Genomic DNA, 23,156 nt, shown 5'->3' with positions numbered 1-23,156 from the left:
CAAACGAACAGACAACTCTCAATCAAAGTTTAATTTGTTTGTCACTTAAGTCAAACTAATAAAAATCGAGAGTGTTTAAACCTCGGGTTGTCTCTCAAAGGAATTGGAGAAAAGTGTGCATACTATTGGTTATGAGATATTTTGGGGTTTTAGAATGATGAACAAGAAAAGTAAATTGTAAGAAAGTAAAGCTAACAACTAAGATAATATAAATGCTAAAAGACACTCATGGCAATGATTAAGAGTCAAGGTTTCCTATCCTAGATCTTTGACCACAACATGGTAATTACAAATGGTTAATTATACTTAGTCATCCTCTAACATCGGAGGGTTAAGTCAAGTGGACATAATTGATCCTAAAACCAACTAACAACCCTAAATTACCAATCACACTAGACATCAATGATATCAAGGCACCTAAGTCCTCAATACCAAACCAGGAGTGCTTAAAATCTACTCCAAATCCAAACCAAGCATTTTATCAAACACTTGGAAGGCATAAAATGAAAGCATGGTAAAATTGTAATAATAATAAAATCTAAAGATAACAAATGCAAAATAACATGAAATTACATTAAATGGAAATCAAAACCAATAAGAGTTCATAAACATAAAAATGACCAAATAAAAGAAATAACATGTAAAACTAAGAGAACAAAGATGTAATAACAAGAAGTTGCAAGGAAAACTAAATCCAAACAAGTATCAAAACCTAAATCTAAGAGTAATTAACTAAATCTACCTTAGTTCTAGAGAGAAGAGAGAGCTTCTCTCTCTAGAATATAACCTAAAACATGTGTCTAAACAAAACCTAATTGCTCTCCCCTTGTTCCTTCTTGAATTTGGCCTCAAATACTTTAGAAATGAGTTGGATTTGGACTTGAAGAGGTCCAGAAATTGCCAGCCACATTTTATTTAAGTGAGTCACATGTTTCGTGACACGGGTACATGGAAGGCATGCGTACGCGTGACATGGCGAAATCTCAGGTCATGCGTACGCGCAAGGCATGCATACGCGCAACTTGGCAGAATTCCAAAACTTCATTTCCTCATGAATTCTCGACTTTTACATGCTTTTTCTTCATTTTTTCAATCCAATCATTGCCTTCTAAGTCTGAAATCACTTAACAAACACATCAAGGCATCGAATGGAATTAAAGTAAATTAAATTTGGTAAATTAAGGGCCTGAAAAGCATATTTTCAATCTTAAGTGCAAATCAGGAAGAATTCATAAAACTATGCTATTTCATTAAATAAATGTAGGAAAAGTTAATAAAATCCACCCAATTAAAGAAAATAAATACTATGAAATATGGATTTATCAAAAACCTTCCATGGTAAGCTTTTTGTTCTACTTCTCATCTACCAGCGGGTCCCATCTACTCCGCCAACTTGTCCAATCTGCAAGTTAGCTCCAGAATCACTCATGCGCTGTCTATTTTTCTGTGGAGACGCCAATCTAATGTGGAAGAAGAGTCTTTTGGCTTACCTTATTTCAGACCATAGATGTTCTTTGTTCTTTGATTGGTGGAGGGATTCAGTGTTACAAACTGGACCTCAAGGAACAAGCCCTCAAAGAGCTCGACTGATTTTTATTATAGCTTGGAATATTTGGAAGGAGAGGTGTCGGTGAGTCTTCGAGCATGTCCAAGAGCCTCCGGAAAAAGTGCTAGCAACATCGCTTAAGTTGAACCAGGAGTTATCTATTTTGCCTTATGCATAGTCCCCTAAAATTTCTTTCCTATCTACTTTTCTATGTTATTTTCTTCTTACAATTTTACCTGTTCGAGAATATTTGGGAATCTCCTTTTTCCATTTTCTTGTTCTGACTTTTGAACATTGTATTTATTTCTCTATTAAATAAAATACTACTATTATCTTTGAAAAAAAAACATAAGGTGTTTGCGGTGGAGTTATTAACACCGACATAGAGCATACAGAGAAAAGATTACAACATAAATAAGATAGGAGTTAGATGATATGATGCTAGACGACGTATATGCTAAGCATTTTCTAATGTTGAATATGTTTATGTTTTTTGGAAAGCTTTCAAGTATACTGGTGTTTCAGTGAATTTTAACTGTTGATCTTAATTATATATATTTTTTATGATTAAGATCAACGATTAAAAATCACTGAAACACCATTGTATCGGTATACTTGAAAGTTTTCCTATATTTTTATACAAATTGATATATCCTTTGCAACGTTCTAACTTGGACTAGTGTATAGTTCGACAAAGTATACGTTATAACTCAATCATTGTAACTGTTACATTACCAAATCATTCAATTAAATACATTTATTCATATTATTAACATATTGGTAACTCTCAAATAGTAATGAGACATGTTTCACTTATAAAATAACAAATACTTAAAGAGCAAAGGTATGAAAAAGAATCCATTCTTTACTTTTTATCTTTAATATTATACTTTTACACACTGACTTGAGCATTGGAGTACCTAATACAGATATCCACCCTTTTTGTTCCACAATGACCTAGGTATAACTCATCTCACTGGAAGTCTTCGAAGAAGATTGTTGCAAAAATGAGCTATAACTATTTGGTTTTGAAGATTGTTCACTCTAGAACAATTGGCGCCCACCGTAGGGCTGAAAATTTAAAATTTTCTTTGTGCCCCAAAATTTCAAAGTGCATTCATGGCTTTTCAACCTTCTCCAACACCATCTAAACTTTTTCGGATAGTAATAGAGTTGTAACAGGCTAATCAGCATATAGCAATCGAAAATCAAAGAATGACGAACTAGATAGCTGAGCTTACCAACACTACAATATTTTTTGTCTAAAATAACCCTTATTCGAAGTAATATTTAACAAAAGTTACCTTAGATAGTCAAAAACAATATATTTGACGAGTTGTCTTTGAGTAGGACAAAGATAACAAATTTTTGGCCACCCATAAAAATAGTTCTTTAATATCTAAAACTACATTTACAAAATGTTGTAATATAAAAACTTTAAGATAACATGTTTAAATAAAAATACAATATTTTATAAAAGTTTTCAAAAAAACTGAACAAATAACATTTACAAAAAGCTTCCTAAAATTATTCATAGTTAAAAATTTTAGAGGGAAGTTTTTAATTATATTCCCACCTATTTTTTTCTCCAAATAACTTCAAAAAAAAAAGATTTGAATCATCATCAATTTATTTGAATAACCAATATACCCTAAGCCCTAACGTAACCCACGCACACACCCTTTCCCCACTGCCAGCTCCAATTGGCGAACCTAACGGTGACAACAGCTTGACACGCAGTGCTTTCCTCCATAGCGACAGCGCAGTGCTCTTCTTCATGCACGCTTATCCACGGCCATGGCGCAGTGTGTAACAGCCCAGATCACCCGCTAGCATGATATTGTCCGCTTTGGCACACAAGGCCTCACGGTTTTGTCTTTAACGATAGGGATGATAGCCTAAGCCCCCCACACTCACTCGTCAAAACGGGTCATGTTAGGGAGAGGTATCCACACCCTTATAAGGCATGCTTCGTTCCCCTCTCCAACCGATGTGGGCCTTACAATCCACCCCCCTAAGGGAGCCCAGCGCCCTCGCTGGCACATCGATCCGGGTTCTGGCTCTGATACCATGTGTAACAGCCCAGACCACCCCGCTAGCATGATATTGTCCGCTTTGGCACACAAGGCCTCACGGTTTTGCCTTTGACGATAGGGATGATAGCCAAAGCCCCCCACACTCACTCGTCAAAACGCGTCATGTTAGGGAGAGGTATCCACACCTTTATAAGGCATGCTTCGTTTCCCTCTCCAACCGATGTGGGCCTTACACAGTGCGCTCCTCATTCTGCGCCGAACCACCACCACTGAGAAACCCCTCTCCCTTCTCTTTTCCTTCTTCCTCTTTTCTCTTTTCTCGCCTCAACCTCTTCGTGAACCAGAGATGTAGAACTGTAGCAACCTCTACTCCTCTAGCGAGCACTAATACATTTCGGCAACCACCCTTTTGCTGTTCTATTACTCTGGTAACACTACAGTGCAGTTGTAACCTCCTCATCACTGCCTTCTTATTTCCCTGTTCACCAATTTTCAGGTTTTTGGAAAAACTTATTTTGCTATTCTCTGATTTAATTCATTATAATTTAGTTAGATTTTAATTCTTACTTAGTAATTTTTTTTAGTCAAACTAGTTTTTGCTGATTAGGTTAATTTAGATTAAAATTAAGATTCTCTTATCAGCATTTATCTTAGTTCATAGGTAATTAAGCATGCTATTATGATTTTTGAGTCTGGAATTTCAATTTATTTAAACTGGCTTGATTATTTTTTCTTGAATTTTAGGTTTTTCACGGCTTTTCCACCGAGGTGCGATTCTTGGCACTGGTTGTTATTGATTCAGCAATCTCTGGTTCTCTAAATTGATTTTGGTATTTTTCTCCTTTGATTTTTTCATTTTTAATGTAAATTACAAAATGATTAATTTTTGTAATTCAATGAGGTAACTAGTTTAGATATAATCGATTATTTTTTGTTTGTTTGTTTGTTCTATTGGCCACTTTGATTAAGTTAAATAGTTTATAGAGAATAATGTAATTTTTATTCTTTACTCCTTTATAGAGAAAGATTGCTTCAGAGGAGTTTGAGGAACATTCACTACAAAAAAATATAGAGTACTGTCGAAATTACTGTCAGAAAAACGAATAACATCTGACGCTAAAATGTTTATTGTTGGATTTTGCGTCGGTAGTTATTCGATGGAATAAACCTTGCCAGTAACATATTACTGGCAGATTTTTTGCGTCTGACAGTAATTTTCATCGGATTTAGTGACGAAAAATAGACAGTAAGAAAATGGAATCTTTTGAACGTTACCACCGAAAAATATCCGATGGTAACATTGTTCCCATATCACATGTCTCCGCGCTATTTTACCGGAGGATTAATTTAACGGTAATGCGGACGAAATTTTTTAAAAGAAATTATTTAAAAAAATTGACTAAGCTGTTACCATCGGTATATTCCGACGGTAGTCTTTTTTATTTTTTCTAATAATATTTTTTCGTCCATCTATAATGTACTCTGATAATTAATAATTGAAACAATGCTTTAAAGCTGATGTGAAATATCAAACATATAAATTAATAATACGTAATGATGGTAATTGAAATATCTGAAACAATACTAATTATATTACATTCTTTTTAAAGTTTGGTAAAGAAGTACATATCATCGAACTATATTTACATGAACCCTATTTAGATTCTTCATTTTCTTCCTTTGGTTCACCATTCTCTTCTTTCGAGGTAGTTTCTGATCATCGAACTCGTCTTCCTCTTCTTCGTCACCATCTACCCCGTCTTCTTCTTGAAGATCGTGGTCTTCTGGGGATAGTGCGTCGACATCTTTTCAAGGTTAATGATGTCATCATCCATAACAGCTGACCTAAGGGTGATCAACTCTCCGGTATCAACCACCTTTTTTGAAAGAGTTGTGTCATCAATCTGCTAAGGTTTCTGACCCTCTGTGCCCTCAATTTGAGTTTTGTTCTTCACGGTGTACTTGAATGAACCAATCATCCTCTTAAATGGGTACATCCACCAAAATTAGACTGGCCTATATAGTATTTCTTCATACAGTAGGTGGATTTCTAAGTGTTTCATAACATCAAAAAAGGATGAAGGGAATATCTTCTCTAGCTTACAGAGTATGATGGGAATGTTCTTGTCCATGACTGTGAGATCATTAATGCTAAGTTTTGTAGCACATAAGTCCCTAAAAAACTCACTTATTTCTGTGAAGGGTTTCCAAATGTTGGTTGGAAGTTCTCTGAACATGACAGAAATTAAAGACTCTATGAAGATGTGACAATCATGACTCTTCAATCCAGGAAGCCTACCCTATGATACGTTTGTACACCTGCTCAAGTTAGAGGCATAACTATCAAGAAACCTCAATTTACTTACAAATATTTTATCTCTGGTCCTTTGTTAAAGCAAACACCGCCTTTGGTTTAGTCTGCCACCCATTCTCAAGTCTCTTTGTGTTAAGATTTGGCAGCCTGCAAATGACCACCAAGTCTAACCTAGCCTTATCGTTATCCTTTACTCTTTCATCGTCCATTACTGTGTGCATGATATTATCAAACATGTTTATTTCAATGTGCATCACATCAAGACAATGTCAAATCAAGTTGTCTTTCCAATAAGGTAACTCCCAAAATATACTCTGTTTAGTCCAATTATTCTCCCTACCATATCCCGGAAGTCTCAAACCTACACCGTTATCGATTATCCTTGGGATTCTACTAACACGATGCCAAACTTGCCTACCACCCAACCTCACGAGTGCTTCTTGTTGTTCAGTTTTATTCTTTTTGAATTAGTCCTTGTTACGCCAAAAAGGATGATCTATGTCGAGGAATCTTCGATGGCAATCAAACCATTCTTATCTCCATTCATCAACCAAAATGCCTTTGTATCCTCCATACAAAAGGAATATGCTATTTTTTCCTGAGGACCAACCTGACAACATCCCATATGCAAAAAAGTTGTTAATAGTCTACATCAATGCATCATGCAGTTGAAAGTTTGTCTTCATCGAAATATCATACGTTTTTACACCATTAATCTACAACTCCTTTAACTCATCCACCATGGGGTGCAAGAAGACATCTATTTTGGCTTTTGGATTGCTAGGACCAAGTATGATGCAAGTTAAGAACAAGTGTAAGAATAAAAAATAATTAATCAATTAATTAACGTAAAATAATAATAAATTAATTGTCCAAAAATAGGTCGAAATTTTCTAAGTCTTAATTTTAAAATTTGGATGTGAGATTTGAATTTAGTAGAATTTTTTGAGCTAAAAAATGTAATTTTCTGTGGAAAATTGTGTAAAAACGCATACTGATAAATTAGTAGGTAGTACCGGCTTAAGTCTATCTATTATTGAATGAAAGTAATAAAAATGGTAGAAAAACTTAGAAAAATAATTAAAGTTAAAAATTGGGCGCTAATTCTAAAGGTTTGGCTCAAAGTTGGGCCAAAATCACTAATGGATTAGACCGGGCCCAAGTTGGGCCTAAGCCCAACACTTAAATGAAGCCAATTCAGCCTCATTTACTAACATAACACAACCGTAGCATCTGGTGAGAAGAAGAGAGAATACACTATTCATCATCTCCTTTAATCGCTTATAACTCGAGCTACGGTGCTTCGATTCATGTGCTGTTTGCGGCAACGCGAAGCTCTTGCCGAACCCATCAGTTCTAACCAACTTTTGCTGGTAAGTTTTTGAGTTTTGTACCCCCATTCTCTCCCCTAAGTGAATTTCAAATTTGAGATTTGGTTTTTGAGTGAATTTTTGTGATTTGGTTGTTTAGGTGCCAACCAATAGTGAGGAATCATTGGGTTTCATCCCCAATTTCTATAATTAAAGTAAGATTTCTCAAAACCCCTTATTGTTTAGTATATTGTGAATTCTAGGTATTGATGTTAGTGATATTGGTATGTATAGCTTTATATTTGGCGGTTTGGGAGTGGTGTTGGTGATTGCAAGCTTATTGGAAATCAAATTTGGTGTTTTGTGCATATTAGAAATCGGCCAAGGTATGGTTTCTGTTTTCTCTATGTAATATGTAATGTTTTGTGAATATTAGGCTAGTGGACCATAGGATAGGTTTAGATTATTGATAATGTATGATGATTATTGATAATTGCGATGAATTGGTGAATTATGATGGTAATTGTTAATGTTTGATGATAAAGGTTGATGATGATATTGGGTATTGAATCTTGTAGTTGATGTTGATATTGAATGGTGGAGAATGATGTTCATGACGGAATTGTGGTTGAAATCTTAAATTAGGAATTGTGGATTTTGTTGAATTATGGTGGAAGGAAGTGGAAAAATTGAGTGAAATAAGTGTTGAATTGATTGAAATGAAATGGAATGGTAAATTATTGTATGTGGCAGTATTTTGTGATGACATTAAAGAGGTTTTGATTTGGTTTGGTTTTGGAATTTGGAAACTAGAGAACTTTGATGATTTTGTGTAAAATTTATTTTTTATGAACAAATTTTGGCGAGTCATAACGTGGCCTCCGGATCCCTGTTTTTTATGAAACTAGCTTTCTATGAAAGTTGGGTCTGAGAGCTTTAATATGTTTGAAGAACAAACGAGAAATGTTTTAAAACGATGAAGTTATGCATGTTTGAAATTTGGTACAAAAATTTGAAATTCTGCAACTTTAAATTTTTTCTATGTCTGGTAAGGATTGCATATGCGACACAGTGCACGCTACACAGACATTCCCTACTGTCTGGGAATCTTCCGTATGCGGGCACTGCATACATATGCAGAAGTTCAATTTTTTACCCATGCGTACTCGAGTTTTTCACACGCGATGCAAGCATTCCAATCTATTTTGGATACTCGCATACGCGAGCAAGGTGCCTTATATGCAGATGACCCAAATTTCAAGGCATGCATACGCGGGACCGAGGTTCGCTTACGCGAGAATCCTGTTTTGCTAAAAACATTATTTTCTTCACTTTTCAAGGGTTCTCTAACCTTCCAAACTTCTTTATCTACTGTTTAAGATTGCTAACTAGTAATTAGGCCCTAAGACTGATAGAGATGGGTTAGTGCTTTAATTGGTAAATTTCTGTATGAGTTTAGAAGATGGAGACTTAGGTTTTTGAAGTTGTGGGTGAACAGGTGAAGCGCTATATGGGTGATGACTTTGAGAACTTGAGTGTTGATGATTAACTTATGGAATCAAGGACTAATGATGGTTATGACAAGTTTGGGACTCGAAAAGGAATGAGTATGGTTAATGAGACTGATGACTTGATGTTGGTTTTGATTGAAAGGCAATCTGTAATTTTTAAGAGTGAGTCGGACACTAAATCCTTGGAAAAGTGAGCTGGGCACTATATCCCTGGATAATGTGAGGTCTATGGCTGAGTGTCCCGCTCATATACTTTCTTATCGCAAGAGTGAGCCGGGCACTATATCCTTGCGGGTACCATTTATATTTGTGACCGAAAGCGACATTCCCGTGGAAATTTGTCGGGTTGGCAATTGAACCGACAATGTGATATCACAGCCAATAGGACAGGCATTCATCATGTGTATTTTCTATCTGTTTGATTGCTTTGTCTACTTGCACCCTATGCTTAATTGTATAACATATTTAACTGCTTCTTGATTTACTTGCCATATGTGAACATTACTTGTGTATTACTTGCATGCATTACTTGTGTCTTCTACTGGGATTTAGGAGGTTCGGTAGGCGGTGAAGATGGGATCACAAGAAGGTTAGGCTGGTGAAGGCTGTGGGACAGCGACATTAAGATTAGTTTAGAAATTCCCTAAGATAGACAACCCATTTAAGGACTTCATTAAATTGTCTTATAAGTTTGAATCTATGATTGATATGAAGTTCTAGGATTGCCTTTAGTGTCCCGAAACCTTATATCTTACATTACTGGGCACTGTTACCATACTGAGAACCTCCAGTTCTCATACCATATGCTGTTGTTTTTTCAGATGCAGGTCGCAACCTACCTCAGTGAGTTGCAAGATGGTGACAAAGCAGTGGATCTCTTGATATCTCTTTTGTGTATTTTGGATATTTTGTTGTAGACTCTCTCTATCTTTTGTATTTTGTATTTTGGTTGTCTTAAAGGCTAAATTTGAGAGACATATGTTGCTGTTTAACTTTTCAAAAACTCAATGTATGTACATCACTAGTTGCCCTATCTCCGTGGAATATGGCTAGTGTTCTCTTGATTATATATATATATATATATATATATATATATATATATATATATATATATATTGATTATTATTGTATTATGTCTTATGTTGCATCTTATGCCTTTATGGTTTTAGTTCTCGTGTGAATACTACGCACTTTTCTGTTTCTATTTTGAGCTATAATTCTTCATCGGGCTCCTCATATTATTATTCCTTTCTATTTATATATTATTGTCTAAGCCTTAGAACTATCATGTCACTTTGTTATCCTTTTCTTTACAACATGTGGTAAGGCTTAGGGTAATTAGGGAGTTACAACACGTATGGGTCCTTCATGCACATTTTGGGACTCAGGTTATAAGGTGTCATGACTACATGCCAACAAGAGTACGCATTACCAAAATTGGAATCCGATGCGAACCCGTAAGAGTACAAAGCTAGTCTAACATTTCTAAACACGCTCGCAAATCTAGGATGAACCCGATCAAAATACTTCCAAGCTTTTCCGAGTGACGGATGCATCATGATTCCATCATCTCTCTTGTTGTTACTATTCCAGGTCATGTGAGGGTCCGAACTCATGCATACAATCATTTCAGCCTAGGGATTAAGGAAAAGTAGTGCATCCATTTCATTGAAATTCTCTTTTACTGGCATTTAGCAATCTGTTCACTCTTGACTTGGAACCTCGGTGATCTACAAAATCTGCATTCAGTTAGGTTTGCATCCCTTTTGTAATACAGAATACAACCATTCAAATAACAATCAATTTTCACTGAATTTAGACCCAATTTTGAATCTAGCTTTTTTGCTTCGTAGTGGTTTCAAGGGATAACAGTGGACTTGACAAGTACCAGTTCGTTACAAAGGGTGGCCCACTTTTCAAAAGACTCTTGGGTATGATTTGACTCAGACTTAATACTCATCATTCTAGCACATACAGACAACTTTGAATGAATGCACCCCTCGAACAAAGGTTTTGTAGCAGATTCTAGTAGATGTTAAAATCTCTTTGCCCCTGGGTTAGACTCTTGTTCAACCTCATCAAATTCCGTAACACCTATTGCATCAAACACCATCTCGTTGCATCTCTTTTAGTTACCCTCCCAAGTCATTTCTTCCATGTTTAGTTCTCTCACCACCCGAACCTTCGTTGATCGACAATCAGATCTATTCAAATTAGAGACAGGTCAGTTAATTTCTTGCTCGTCCACTTCTCTATTTTTTGTCCACATCCAATATCCATCCTTGAACTCGTTACAGTAGAGGTGAATCATTATATCTACAGGTCTTAACTTAGTCAGCTGTCATTTTTGACACGGACACCTAGATACCCCTTCAGACCTAAATGGTTCCATGATGAAGACATACACAACAAACACGTTGACTCCCCCCTAAAAGAATTCAGGTTTTTAACCCCCGACCACCGTTATCCTTTTCATACATTCATAGACGATGACTTGGAATCATATTGTATTGTACAACCTAGAATTCAACGAACAACACAAATTATTAAATTTTTTAGAAAATTCGACAGAGTGTATCCTATATTTAGAATCTCCTGCCAAATATAATTATCATTTTCTGACAAACCAAACATGTTTTAGACAATTAAAATGATAATTCGGCAGAACTTCTCCTTAATCCAAAGACATCCATTAAATAAATAAAACAATTTTCACAGAGAAAATAGCTACAGGCATAAATCATAACATACACACATTAAATAAAATATTAAATCCTAACCATTCTAGTGCGCAATCCCTTATAACTCCACAATTTTCCAGCAATCAAGGATTTCGAGAAGGCACCACTACGCGACCTTCTCTCACTTCCGTCATAAAATTCTATCCTAGGAAAAGTAAGTCCAACATAAAATTTAAATAATTCATTATATTCAGAGATAGAAAACCAACCTAGAATATTACTGCACAAACAACAGAAAAAGCAAACTCCAACTAACATCAGGGAAAATAGCACTGTCCTAATAAAAAGGACAACATATTAAATTCACAAGTTAAAACTGATTCAAAAACTAATTCAAAAGAATAAGTAAAACTCATTATTCTAATTAACTAAAACTTAATTCTAATTTCTTCAAACTAACAACAAGCATCACAAAAATAAGCGACATAAGTTTAATGCAATTGAAAGAAACTCATTCACTAAACTCAACTAAAATCTTCCAATAACTCAGGCACTCTTAATCTCACCTTACTTAACCTACTCTAACATTATTTAATTTTTATATCCATTAAATTAACATGGCAAATCCTAATCACACACTTCATTAAATAAATTTAACCAAAACCCTAACAAAATGATAAAGTCAGAAATTAATATATAAAAATAAAATAAGCATACAAACAATAGATCTAATGATAGTGGCTGCAAGGTCTCTTTAATGTGGTGGTGACAAAGGCAATAATGACGGCGACGTGAACGGTGTAAACCCCATAAAATTAACGAATAATTAGTCAATAAATTAATTTTTAATAAAAAATTAGAAATATGAATTTTATAGTTTAATGAGATAGAGATAATTAAAATAAAAATTTTAACACTAATTTTAAAGAATTTGGGCCCAAGGCCCAATCCACACTCCACTAACACAATGAGCTTTAGCTCATTCCTCCCCAAATTAAGAGAAGCACGTTGCTGGGGGGAAGAACAAGGGAAAGAAACTCAAACCCTTGGATTTCATTTAATCTTCCATAACTTCTCGCTCCGAGGTCCAATCGCCGCACCGTTTATGGCCACGCATCCGTGACGTTGAGCTCTACAAAGCCCAATGCTTAATTAGGTGAGGAACTCTCAATCTCACTTTCAGTTTATTCTTCCCCTAATTTTTAAAATTTGAGCCATTGGAGTATTGAAATTTGATGATTTTGGTGTTTAGGGTCATGCTATCTTGAGAAAACCGTTTAATTGTCCCATTGGTGCTTGGGTAAAGTGAAGATTCTTGAACCCTAGTAAATTTCTTGACTAATAGTACTTGAATATTAAGATTGGTATATTTGAATGTGGGAATGTGAATTAGGTAGTGTATATATGTGAAATGGAGCTTAATTGTGAATGTTGGATGCTTGGCGTAGAGCCTTGGGTGCTGTTAGCTTGAGGATTGAGAACCTTGGGGCTGGGTTTTGTGCCAACTTGTGGTGTCCTTGACTTAGGAGAGAAATCGGCCAACGTATGGTTTTGGTTTCTTGTATTTAATATATAATGTCTTGTGAAAACTTAGGCTAGACGACCTAGGATAAGTTGAATTATGAATTTGGAACTTGATTGGTAGTATAGTTGATGATGTGTGTTGCGTTGATGAGGCATGATAAATTGAATAAATTATGATATGAATGTAGTTGGTTTAGTGAGATTAGTTCATGAATGATGATGTTGATGGTGATATATGATTACATTTGATGTGGATATATGAATGTTGATTATTGTATTAGTATAATTGAAAATGTTGATTATTGAAAGTGTCAGAGTTCTAAGATTGCCTCTGGCTTTCCCGGGACCTTATATCTTATGTATGCGGCACCATTACCATGCTGATAACTCCTGGTTCTCATTCCATATGGATATTTGTGTTTTCAGATGCAGGTCGAGAGACACCTTGCTAGGCGTCTAGAGTTCTCTGCAGCGAAGTGGCTTTTGGGATATTATGTTTTATTCTATTTAGGCATGTATATATGTATAGAACTCTCCTTATGTCTATATATATATATATATATATATATATATATATATATATATATATATATATATATATATATATTTTGCTCTTGCACCTCCTAGAGGTTTATAGAGAACTAGGGTTTCTTTTGTGTATTTTGGGTTATGGATTTTATATGTATGTATGTAAATATTCTCCAGCTAGCCTTAGCTTTGCAGGCTGAGTTTGGGGCTTGAGTATTTTGTAACCTTGACTCTCTACTTTCCTCGTTTATATATTTATGTTTGTGTTCCTATTCTTTCTTCGTACGCAAGTAAACGTTATTCCTGAGCTTTGCGCTTTTACTTTTGCAGTTTTGCTTTAACTATTCCTTCAAGGCTCCTCATATATCACTTTCTTTTATTTTAGAGGTCGTAATACCGCATCACCTCTGTTTTATGACTTAAGCGTAAAGTGCTGTGTGGTAGGGTGTTACAAATAGCAACCACGTCAGAGGATGTGGCAGGGACAATAGCAGCAGTAGAATCGACGGCGACGATGATGACAAGCTCCCAACAAACTTTCAGCGGTGGCAATGATCATAGTTCGATGGCGAGGGAGAGAGAAGACGAGGAGAGAGAAAGAGAGAAAAGAGAGAGAGAGTTTGGACAAGAAAGGGAGAAGGGTTCTGCATTTGAATTTTAATCCAATTTTACTGTCAGATTTATTGTCGGATTTTTTCAATGTTAAATTACCAAAATGATGCGTTTCATTAAATTGTTATACCGGTGGAATATACCGACAGAAAATCTGACGGTAAAATTGGCACTGGTGAGTTATATTTTTGCACCAATAATTACCATCGGCTTTAGAGACGAAAAATCTCTTCTGATGGTAAACTTTTATGGTGACGAATTTATCCTCCTTTTCGTCAAAAAATCTGACAGTAAATCTGCCGATACAAATTGACGCTAAATCCGACGGTAATTCCGATGGTACTCAATGTTTTTCTTGTAGTGATTGGTGCACATTCTAAGACTTGAAGATTGCAATTTGTTGAGCCATGACCCCGTAAGTTTTTTTTATCTTGCTTATACTTGAATGCTTTCATACATATATTATGTACCTTTGTGCAGTTTTTTTCATATTGAAAGTCTTTTGATTTTTACTCTACTTTTGGATAACTAATATAATTCTTTCTTAATTTTAATAATAATATTATTGTGTGCCACTTAATGAATTTATATACTTAATATACATGAATATTATTATTTACATGCTTAGTTAAATAGTAGTAACAATATATGAATAATTAGGTTTTTTCAAGACTTAGAAAAATATTAGATGAGTTTAGCGAGAAATAAAGTTGAGTTTAGTGACAGTGTCAATGATTTTTTAAACTTTGCTTACTCTATTGGAAATCTACAAGGAGGGAAAATCTTATACCCTTGTGCAAAGTGTTATAATTTTTTGTGGCATCAAAGGCAAAAAATCATATCTATTTCATTGCCTTTGGATTTGTTAATGGTTATACAAGATGGATTTATCATGGGAAAAGCGTAGTTGGCATGGGTGTTGATAGTGATAGCGATAGTGATAGTGATAGTGATAGTGAGAGTGAGACTAACTAGTATGACAACATGGAGGCCTTGTTGAACGATAGATTTAGGGATGTGGCACAAGCAGAAGGCACTACAACAAATAAGGGCTTTCGCAACGGTCAAAAACCTTTGCCATAGATCGGAAAACCATTCCTAAAACTTTAGGCAATGCTTTGGCAAAGGTTTTTCACCTGTGGTATATGCGGCCGTTACTAATGCTCAAAGGCAACGGTTTTTTATCTAAAGCAACGGCAACTAAAAAATTGTTGCCATAGTTACTAGCATAGACAACGGTTTTAACAACAATTTTTAAAGAACGGTTTAGAACCGTTACTGAATAGGCAACGGTTTAAAACCGTTGTCTTTTATGATGTAACGGTTTAAAACCATAACTGAATAGGCAACGGTTTTAAGCTGTTGTAGTTTTGTTATTCACAAAGACAATGGTTTAAAAGCGTTGCCTTTGGTGTTTCTTTTTGCAACAGTTTTAATTGCATGCCATTTTGTAGTTGTCTTTGACAACAGTTTTAACACCATTGTCTTTTGTGACTTTTCACAACGGTTTTTTGTAATTATATAATTCTTTATTTACAATAGTTTTGTCATGTTGCATTGAAATTAGTTCCAACTATTTTAATTTAGTGTCGATAAATAAGTTTAACTATTTGAATCAAATCACTAAAAAAACTAATTGAACATTTACCATTAAATTTGATTTACAGACAAATTTTTGTGTCACTGAAGTTTGATTAAAGAAAAATATACATAATAAAAAAAAGTAATACTCATTGCTTTGCATCATTTTACAACTTAAAATGCACCAAACTAAATTCAAATCCAAATTAGAATCAATTAATTCATTATTTGCACACTCAAAAAACTTAAAAGTTTAAAATCTATACACGTTGACACTAGCTAAGCCATTACCGACTAAGAACCTGCTGCAGCAAGTAGCATTCTCAATCAACATGTAACTGCAAAAGTAATTAAAAGAACATTGATTAGCATCAAACAAAATGCAAACTATAAGAAGCAAAGAAGAGAAACATGCAACACAAAGCATACCACAACTTTGATATTCAGCAACATCGTTTGCTCTCTCTTTATCTATTGAGGAACTCCTAAGGACTTGGCTCTTAGAAGAGTCGCAGAATTTGTTTCCAAGTCTGCTGCCACCGAGAATGTCCTCAGCTAAGTCATCAAACAAATTTTGTCCCTAAATATTTACCATGATTTAAATACTCATTTTGTGAAACACTAAGACATCCATTGAGATAATCAACCAACTAGAAATTAAACCAACTAGCAATTAAGAAACAAAATAAACCAACTAGCAATTAAGAAATAACCATTAACATTAACATATGCTCAATAAAACAACTTAGCTTAATTTCAAACTAAATTGAATTAAAACAAAACTTCTAACTTAACTTTTTACACAGAGAGAACATGTTCAACTAAATGACTCTTTTAATTTCAAACTAAATTGAATTAAAACAAAAGTTCTATGCTTAACTTTTTACACAGAGAACATATTCATCTAAATGACTCTTTGATTTATAATAGAAAATAAGCTTAATCCAAACGAATACCGTAACCGAACCTCAGCAGACCAAGTGGGGGACATCGTAGCAGACGCAAGCGGAGAGGAGAGCATGGAACAACAATGGATTACAAAGCAGTAACCGATGACGACACGGAACTATTTTCTCCTAACATTGCTTAGAACAAAATCTCATTAAAGAGTAAAAATCAATCAACAAAGTAACTAATGACAAAACAAGGTCTACCTGTTTTGTTCTCAATTGCAAATGACAGGATTTAACATACCTAACCTAACCCAACCCTCTTTTCATGAATTGAAAGAAATGTTGGAGACTTGGGAGTACATAATGGTTTTAATATCACATCAAGATTAACATAGGAATTCTACAGCCACTGTAGTTCATACCAAAGACATAGGCAAACTAAAGCGAACCATCGCACAGACCAAGTTGCAAATCATAATGGTAGGAAATGTATAAAATATCCAAAATAAAATAAAGTGAACCATCAATACTAACTGCATTTTGTTTTTGGGGATAAAATAACTGGATTTTTTTGTTAACATGCTATATTCATGTATCTTATTTTCATGTAGCCATCAACATTTGACTAGAGCAGAGAAAGCATCACCTCAGCCACAAGAGTAACTTTTGTCACAGGTGAGCATAACTCCAAAGGGTCATCTTTTGATGCATAAGCCTTTGCTTTTTGAACATCAATTAATCTCCGTAAGACCTATCAGTACACGTAAATCCATATCAAAATGCCATATATCTACATGAAAGATTTAACATGATAGACTATTAAATTATCAAGTAAATGTTTCTAATTTATAACCTTTACTATGTACTTAGAAGTATCATAACAATACCTGCTCTAATTTGAAGTTTGAAACAATAGCACATTCAAAAAATTCTCAAAGTAATTCCTTTGTAATTAGTTAAGCTAAAATCAAATAACTAGAAAAGCTAAATGATATCCTTAAAAAGAATCATGCATTTGGTTCCAAACAGCAGTAAAAAGCTTTTAAGAATAAACTACAAACCAGCTTAACTTTATCAAGATGAAGCGCAGCCCTTTCATACTCTTTCATCAATGTCCTAAAAGGAGAAGATCAATTGAATATGTTCAGCATAGTGCTTAAAATAAAATGTTTTATCTGACCCCTAGAATATCAAAATATATACTTGCACATTCCAACTACAAATCTTCTTAAACTCTAGTTGAATTGGAAACTTAAAAGAAAACAATGAATACTACTAGTAATTCACAAAATAGGCACCTTTTACACATAGCAGAAATAGTTATAGGCAGAATATAACTCAATTTAACAGTACTTACTATAATAAGATCTATAATCCCTATGAGAGGACTCGAATCCATTTACAAACTCCAAAGTGGAAGCCACAAAAAATATAACGTAGCCCATAATTCTTTAAGTCAAGTCTGATACCTTACATCATAATAAAGAAAAGTTTAATCCATGAACTATCTTCAAAGAAATAAAAATAAAAAAGGCATGGTAAATTTGGCAAAGATTTCATCAATATAGAAGTCATAGTATTATACATAACCAAGCCTTAAAATTATCATACTTCACATCGGAAGAACAAAGTAAGAAGTCTAGTTTCTTTTGATTACCTTCAGCTCCTTCTCAGAAGCAATGTCATGAGCCAATAATAGCTTCCTCACTCTCTCAATTGGATCACGCTCCTATAATCATATTAACCAAGAGAAAAATTTGAGAAAGAACTCCATGATATTAAAATAACAGCACATTATATGGTTTGCTCAGTAGTGTGACAAACTTGTCTCTCATTGGAAATCTTGTCACATGTACGGTATGTGCTGCCAGGATCAGACATAGAGTGCCCGTGGTATCTATAGGTGTCCATTTCAAGAATCTTTACAAAATAATCAAGAATACAAGAAAGCAATCAGAGTAAAGCAAATACCAAACTTTGATAATTTAATCAAAACTACACAAATGCTAGAAAGTATTAAAGTTAATGCAATCCTATATGCAGCACTTGGGTTGAGAAAGCCCAATCTTACCTTATATACACAAGTAAGCTTTAATTCAGAGATCAATACGTACATCCATGTCTGATGGCTACAAAATTTTCATGGTTAATTCGATACCACTTATAAGTTCTTTCAGAGATCTAGTTAGCAAATCAAAATCATAACAGTATTATAACAAATTAATATTAAAATCAAAACAAAATCAAAGCAGCATTTCCAGAGAACCAGTTACATACTAAATCAATATTAAAATCAAAATAAAATCACAACAGCATTTCCAAATTACCAGTTACCAAATCAACATCAGAACAACATTATACCAAATCAACATTAAAATCAATATTAGGCGACAGCAAAGTAACTTGCAGCAACAGCTTCGGTTAACATAAACACTTTAACAATAACCCTCACAGCAACAACGGGATAACTTAGGTGAGCAAAGAGAAATCAGAAACAGGGTAAAGCTCACCAGTACAGTGGCGAGTTGCAGCTGAAACAGAGTGGCGATCCAAATACCAACGGCGGCGCACAGCTCAACAGCGACGGCGAACCCAACCCCGCCAGCGACGGCTTGGCAGCAACAGAGGCAACCTCCTCCTCCCACATCGTGTTTCTTTCTCCGCGCGAACCCTTTCTTTCTCTTCGAGCTCTTTAGTGGCAGCAGTGATGGGAGGTGCGACGGCGACGACGAGCTCGACGGTCAGGACCTTCAGCGGTGGTGATGGAGTCCTCGACGATGGTGGCTACTCCTCTCTCGTGCACACTCTTCTCCGTCTCCACACCCTCCGGTTCGCGCGACAATGGCGGCGGCTCCATGGAACGGCGGCGGCAGGCGGGCAGGGTGCAGTGACGGCGCGCTCTTCTCCCTTTCCTTCCCTTCTTCTTCCCCGATTCCCCCTTCTCCTCTCTTTTCCCTTTCTTTCTTTTCCCCTTTTCCTTCTGTTTCCTTTTCTGTATGTGTGTCTAGGGATTTAAGATAACAAAGTTAGGAATTTTGTGAAATTGGGACTTTATTTGATAATTCTAGAATTAGGATAAAATATATACTAGTAATATAAGAATTTTAGAAAATATTTGAGATAAAATAATAATATAGAATTTAAATTTAATACTGTAAAGATTACTTTAAAATGTATAAAATTTTATTCATTAATTTATCAATGAGCTAAAATAATTATTTATAATTTAAATTATAAATAAATATATTAATCACATTTTATAAAATACATTTTTAAACTCAAAAATATTAATTATTTAAATTAAATGATATAATTTTTTATCATTTTCTGTCACCAGAACTTTAATTTCAAATTATATGAAATAACCAATTATAAAAATTACACAAGAATATTAATTAAATAAACTCCAAATATTAATAAAACTAATTTAATTACTCTCAATAGATTAGTTTATAAAATAAGGAGTTCAAATTAATAATAAGTCATCACTTTTTCAAAATAAAAGTTACTTAAATTAAATTGTACAATTCTTTCTTATTTTTCAATTACTAAAATTATACAAAATATTCCATTATAATAAAATTACTTAAGAATATTAATTTATTCAAAATGAATTTATCACCTAATCTCTTTAATTATTTTCTAATAGAATAATTTTTTAAATTATAAAGTTTAAACTTAATAAGATAAAATCACAATTTATTCATATTTTAGATTTTCAAAAATATATAATATTTATTATAAATTTATTTTAATTTTATTTTTTCTAAAAATAATATTTGTTATATATTTATAACAATAGTTTTTGAGTATTTTATAAATTTAGTATTTATAGAAAAAATTATTTAAATTTGTATGATTATTTATAATTATTTTTATATGTATCTTTTAATTTGTATAATTATTTAAATAATATTAAAAAATTGTTGTTTGATAAACAATTGTTGTAATGGTTATAAAACCGTTCTTTAAAATAGTCAAAGAGAACGGTTTTATTTTGTTGCTATAACGTAATGAAAAATTGAACTTCAACAGCAACACTGTAAAAACCATTGTCTAAGACCATCTAATAGAACGGTTTTAAAGTGTAGCATTTTAGCAACGGTTTTTATGCGTTCTTTTTGTACAATTATTTAAACAACAATAAAAAACCGTTGCTTAAAAATAAATCATGGTAACGGTTATAAAACCGTTCTTTAAAATAGTCAAAGAGAACGGTTTTAATTTGTTGCTATAAAATAATGAAAAATTGAATTTAATAGTAACACTACAAAAAACCGTTGTCTAAAACTATCTAAGAGAACGGTTTTAAGGCGTTGCAAAATTTGGCGTTGCTAAAGGCCATATTTGTTGTAGTGAGGAATAAAAGAATGTATGAATGAAGATGCAAAGAAATTCTATAACTTGGTTGAAGAGGCTAGCAAAGAACTATATCTCAGTTGCAAGAAATTTTCTATGTTGTCTTTCGCCATCCGACTATACTTGTTAAAGTGTCAACATGGATGGAGTAATGCCTCTTTTACTTCTCTCTTGGATTTGCTAAAAGAGGCTATTCCTGACTTGAATATTCCTACTTCTTTTAATAAAGCCAAGACTATAATGAGTAGGTCTTGACTATAAAAAGATTAACGCATGTCCAAACGATTGAATGCTATATTGGAAAGAGCACGAGAAGGACACATCTTGTCATGAATGTGGCGCCTCTCGTTGGATTGTGAATCCTATAGTTGAAGCTGATGTTCTACCTTTAAAAAAATCTCACAATGTTCCTGCGAAGATGTTGTGACACTTTCTTTTAATTCCCAGGCTTCAAAGACTATTCATGTACTCAACAACAACTACAAGCATGAGGTAAGATGATGAGGAACGCAAAAAGCATAGGAAGTTAAGGCATTCCGGGGAAATTAAAGCAATTGAAATGAAGGAAGTATCTTTTGCAGCGAAACTAATCCGAAATTTTATATCCAAACATGTTAAAGGAAGTAATCAAGCCAAAATAGCACAACATCCTACGAGAAAATTTTTAGAAATTGGAGACAAACAAAGTAGAGAGAATTCCGTGGAAGAGAGAAATAATATACTTGTGGACAATATTATGAACCGGTCTTTAAGGTCTTCTGGTGCGCGAAATTAGAACTCGCACAACTTAACTGGCAAGTGCACCGGGTCGTCCAAGTAATACCTCAAGTGAGTGAGGGTCGATCCCACGAGAAATGTCGGACTAAGCAAGCAATGGTTATCCTGTTGGACTTAGTCAGGTAAACAGTAAAAGTGGTTGTTGTTGTAAACGCATAAATAAAGAAAATAAAGGAGGTAATTAAAGGTTTGATGTAAAAACAATATAAGAAAACAATTAAGGTATCAGAGATGTTTATCTTTCTGGATTAAAACTTCTTACTAACTATTTTAATAATGAATGATTCATTCTATGATAAACTGTAAGTGATTAAACCCTAATCCCTTAGTGATTTAATCTCCTCTAATCTTCATCAAACGTCACTCCCCGTGGTCATTTAACTCGGACCGGAGGGTGAAGTTCAGAAAACTGATTTATACCACAAAGGACCTAATCACCCCAATCCCGGCTGAATAGATGTTGCATATCCTATCAGGTTGTGTGATTAGCCGTCTAGGAGGCGTATTCTCAAGCTGTAGTTTAAGCGAGATAACTCTATCGAGAATCACAAGAACTCATATAGAAAAAGGGTCATACTCCCGTTCCACCCAGTTTCATAAGATTAAGAACGAAAACAATACCTTAGAATTGAATCAAACATATATTAAAATAGAAGAATAATAATCCTAAATCATAGAAATAAACAGAGCTCCTAACCTTAACCAGAAGGTTTAGTTGCTCATAACTTACAGAGAAAATAGGGTTCTGAAAAGTGCAAAAGGAAGAAGATCCTAAACCTAATTGATTTTTTCCTTTAAATAATAACCTAATAATAAATGCTAGACATAAAAGATATTATTTGTAATTAAAAGTTGTAAAAAGAAAATAAAATATGCTAAGAAGTGCTAAATCCACTTGAGAGGCCCAAAGAGGAGTGATTCGGGCTGCTGCTGGCATTTAACGCCAATAATGGGCATTAAAATTCATGTATGCTGAGGTCCCCTGCTGGCGTGAAACGCCGGGTGGGCGTTCAGCACCGGCAGGGGAAAATTTCTGGTGCTGGTTTTGTCCCTCTTGGGTGCTAAACACCAGGCTCGGCATTTAGCGCCAGATTTGGTAGTGATTCCAGAAGAAAAGTATAGACTATTATATATCGTTAGAAAGCTGTGGAAGTTGGATTTCTAACGCCATTAGAACCGCATCAATTCGACCTCTATAGCTCAAGTTATACTCGTTGGAATGCAAGGGAGTTGACAACATCTACTATCCGTTCTTTGTCTTTGCACAAAATTCTGCCAAATTCGCCCGAATTTCACCTGAAATTATAAAAACACCAAAACAACTCAAAGTAGCATCAAAAGAATATTTTTGCACTAAAATATAATAAAACTTAATAATTTTTAACTAAAAACAACTAGAAAATGCTATGAAAAAGGGTATAAAATATTCACTTATCACAACACCAAACTTAAACCGTTGCTTGTCCTCAAGCAACCAAAACAAT

General features: G+C 34.2%; 1 protein-coding gene across 15 annotated transcripts; it reads right to left on the bottom strand.

Annotated features, from left to right (window-relative positions):
- Positions 1–15,769: 15,769 nt before the first annotated feature.
- LOC112721165 (uncharacterized) lies at positions 15,770–19,558 on the bottom strand. 15 transcript variants are annotated; one of them, XM_072206846.1, is made up of 9 exons: positions 19,047–19,527; positions 18,608–18,665; positions 18,361–18,456; positions 18,194–18,265; positions 17,894–18,005; positions 17,598–17,652; positions 16,611–17,287; positions 16,073–16,223; positions 15,770–15,981 (listed from the first exon to the last, which is right to left on the bottom strand). In XM_072206846.1, the coding sequence occupies exons 1-5, from the start codon at positions 19,181–19,183 to the stop codon at positions 17,988–17,990; spliced, it is 381 nt and encodes a 126-aa protein (XP_072062947.1). In that variant the 5' UTR covers positions 19,184–19,527; the 3' UTR covers positions 15,770–15,981; positions 16,073–16,223; positions 16,611–17,287; positions 17,598–17,652; positions 17,894–17,987. The 15 variants fall into 15 exon arrangements, with proteins under 15 accessions (XP_072062947.1, XP_072062948.1, XP_072062951.1 ...); XM_072206847.1 differs by having other exon boundaries at positions 17,183–17,287; XM_072206850.1 differs by having other exon boundaries at positions 17,183–17,287; positions 17,894–17,998; positions 19,047–19,522.
- Between the last annotated feature and the right edge of the window lie 3,598 nt (positions 19,559–23,156).

The sequence above is a fragment of the Arachis hypogaea genome, chromosome 11 (genome assembly GCF_003086295.3).
Source record: "Arachis hypogaea cultivar Tifrunner chromosome 11, arahy.Tifrunner.gnm2.J5K5, whole genome shotgun sequence".
Classification (NCBI taxonomy): Eukaryota; Viridiplantae; Streptophyta; class Magnoliopsida; order Fabales; family Fabaceae; genus Arachis; species Arachis hypogaea.
Note: the sequence above shows the minus strand (reverse complement) of the source record. Positions and strands in the feature narration are given on the sequence as shown.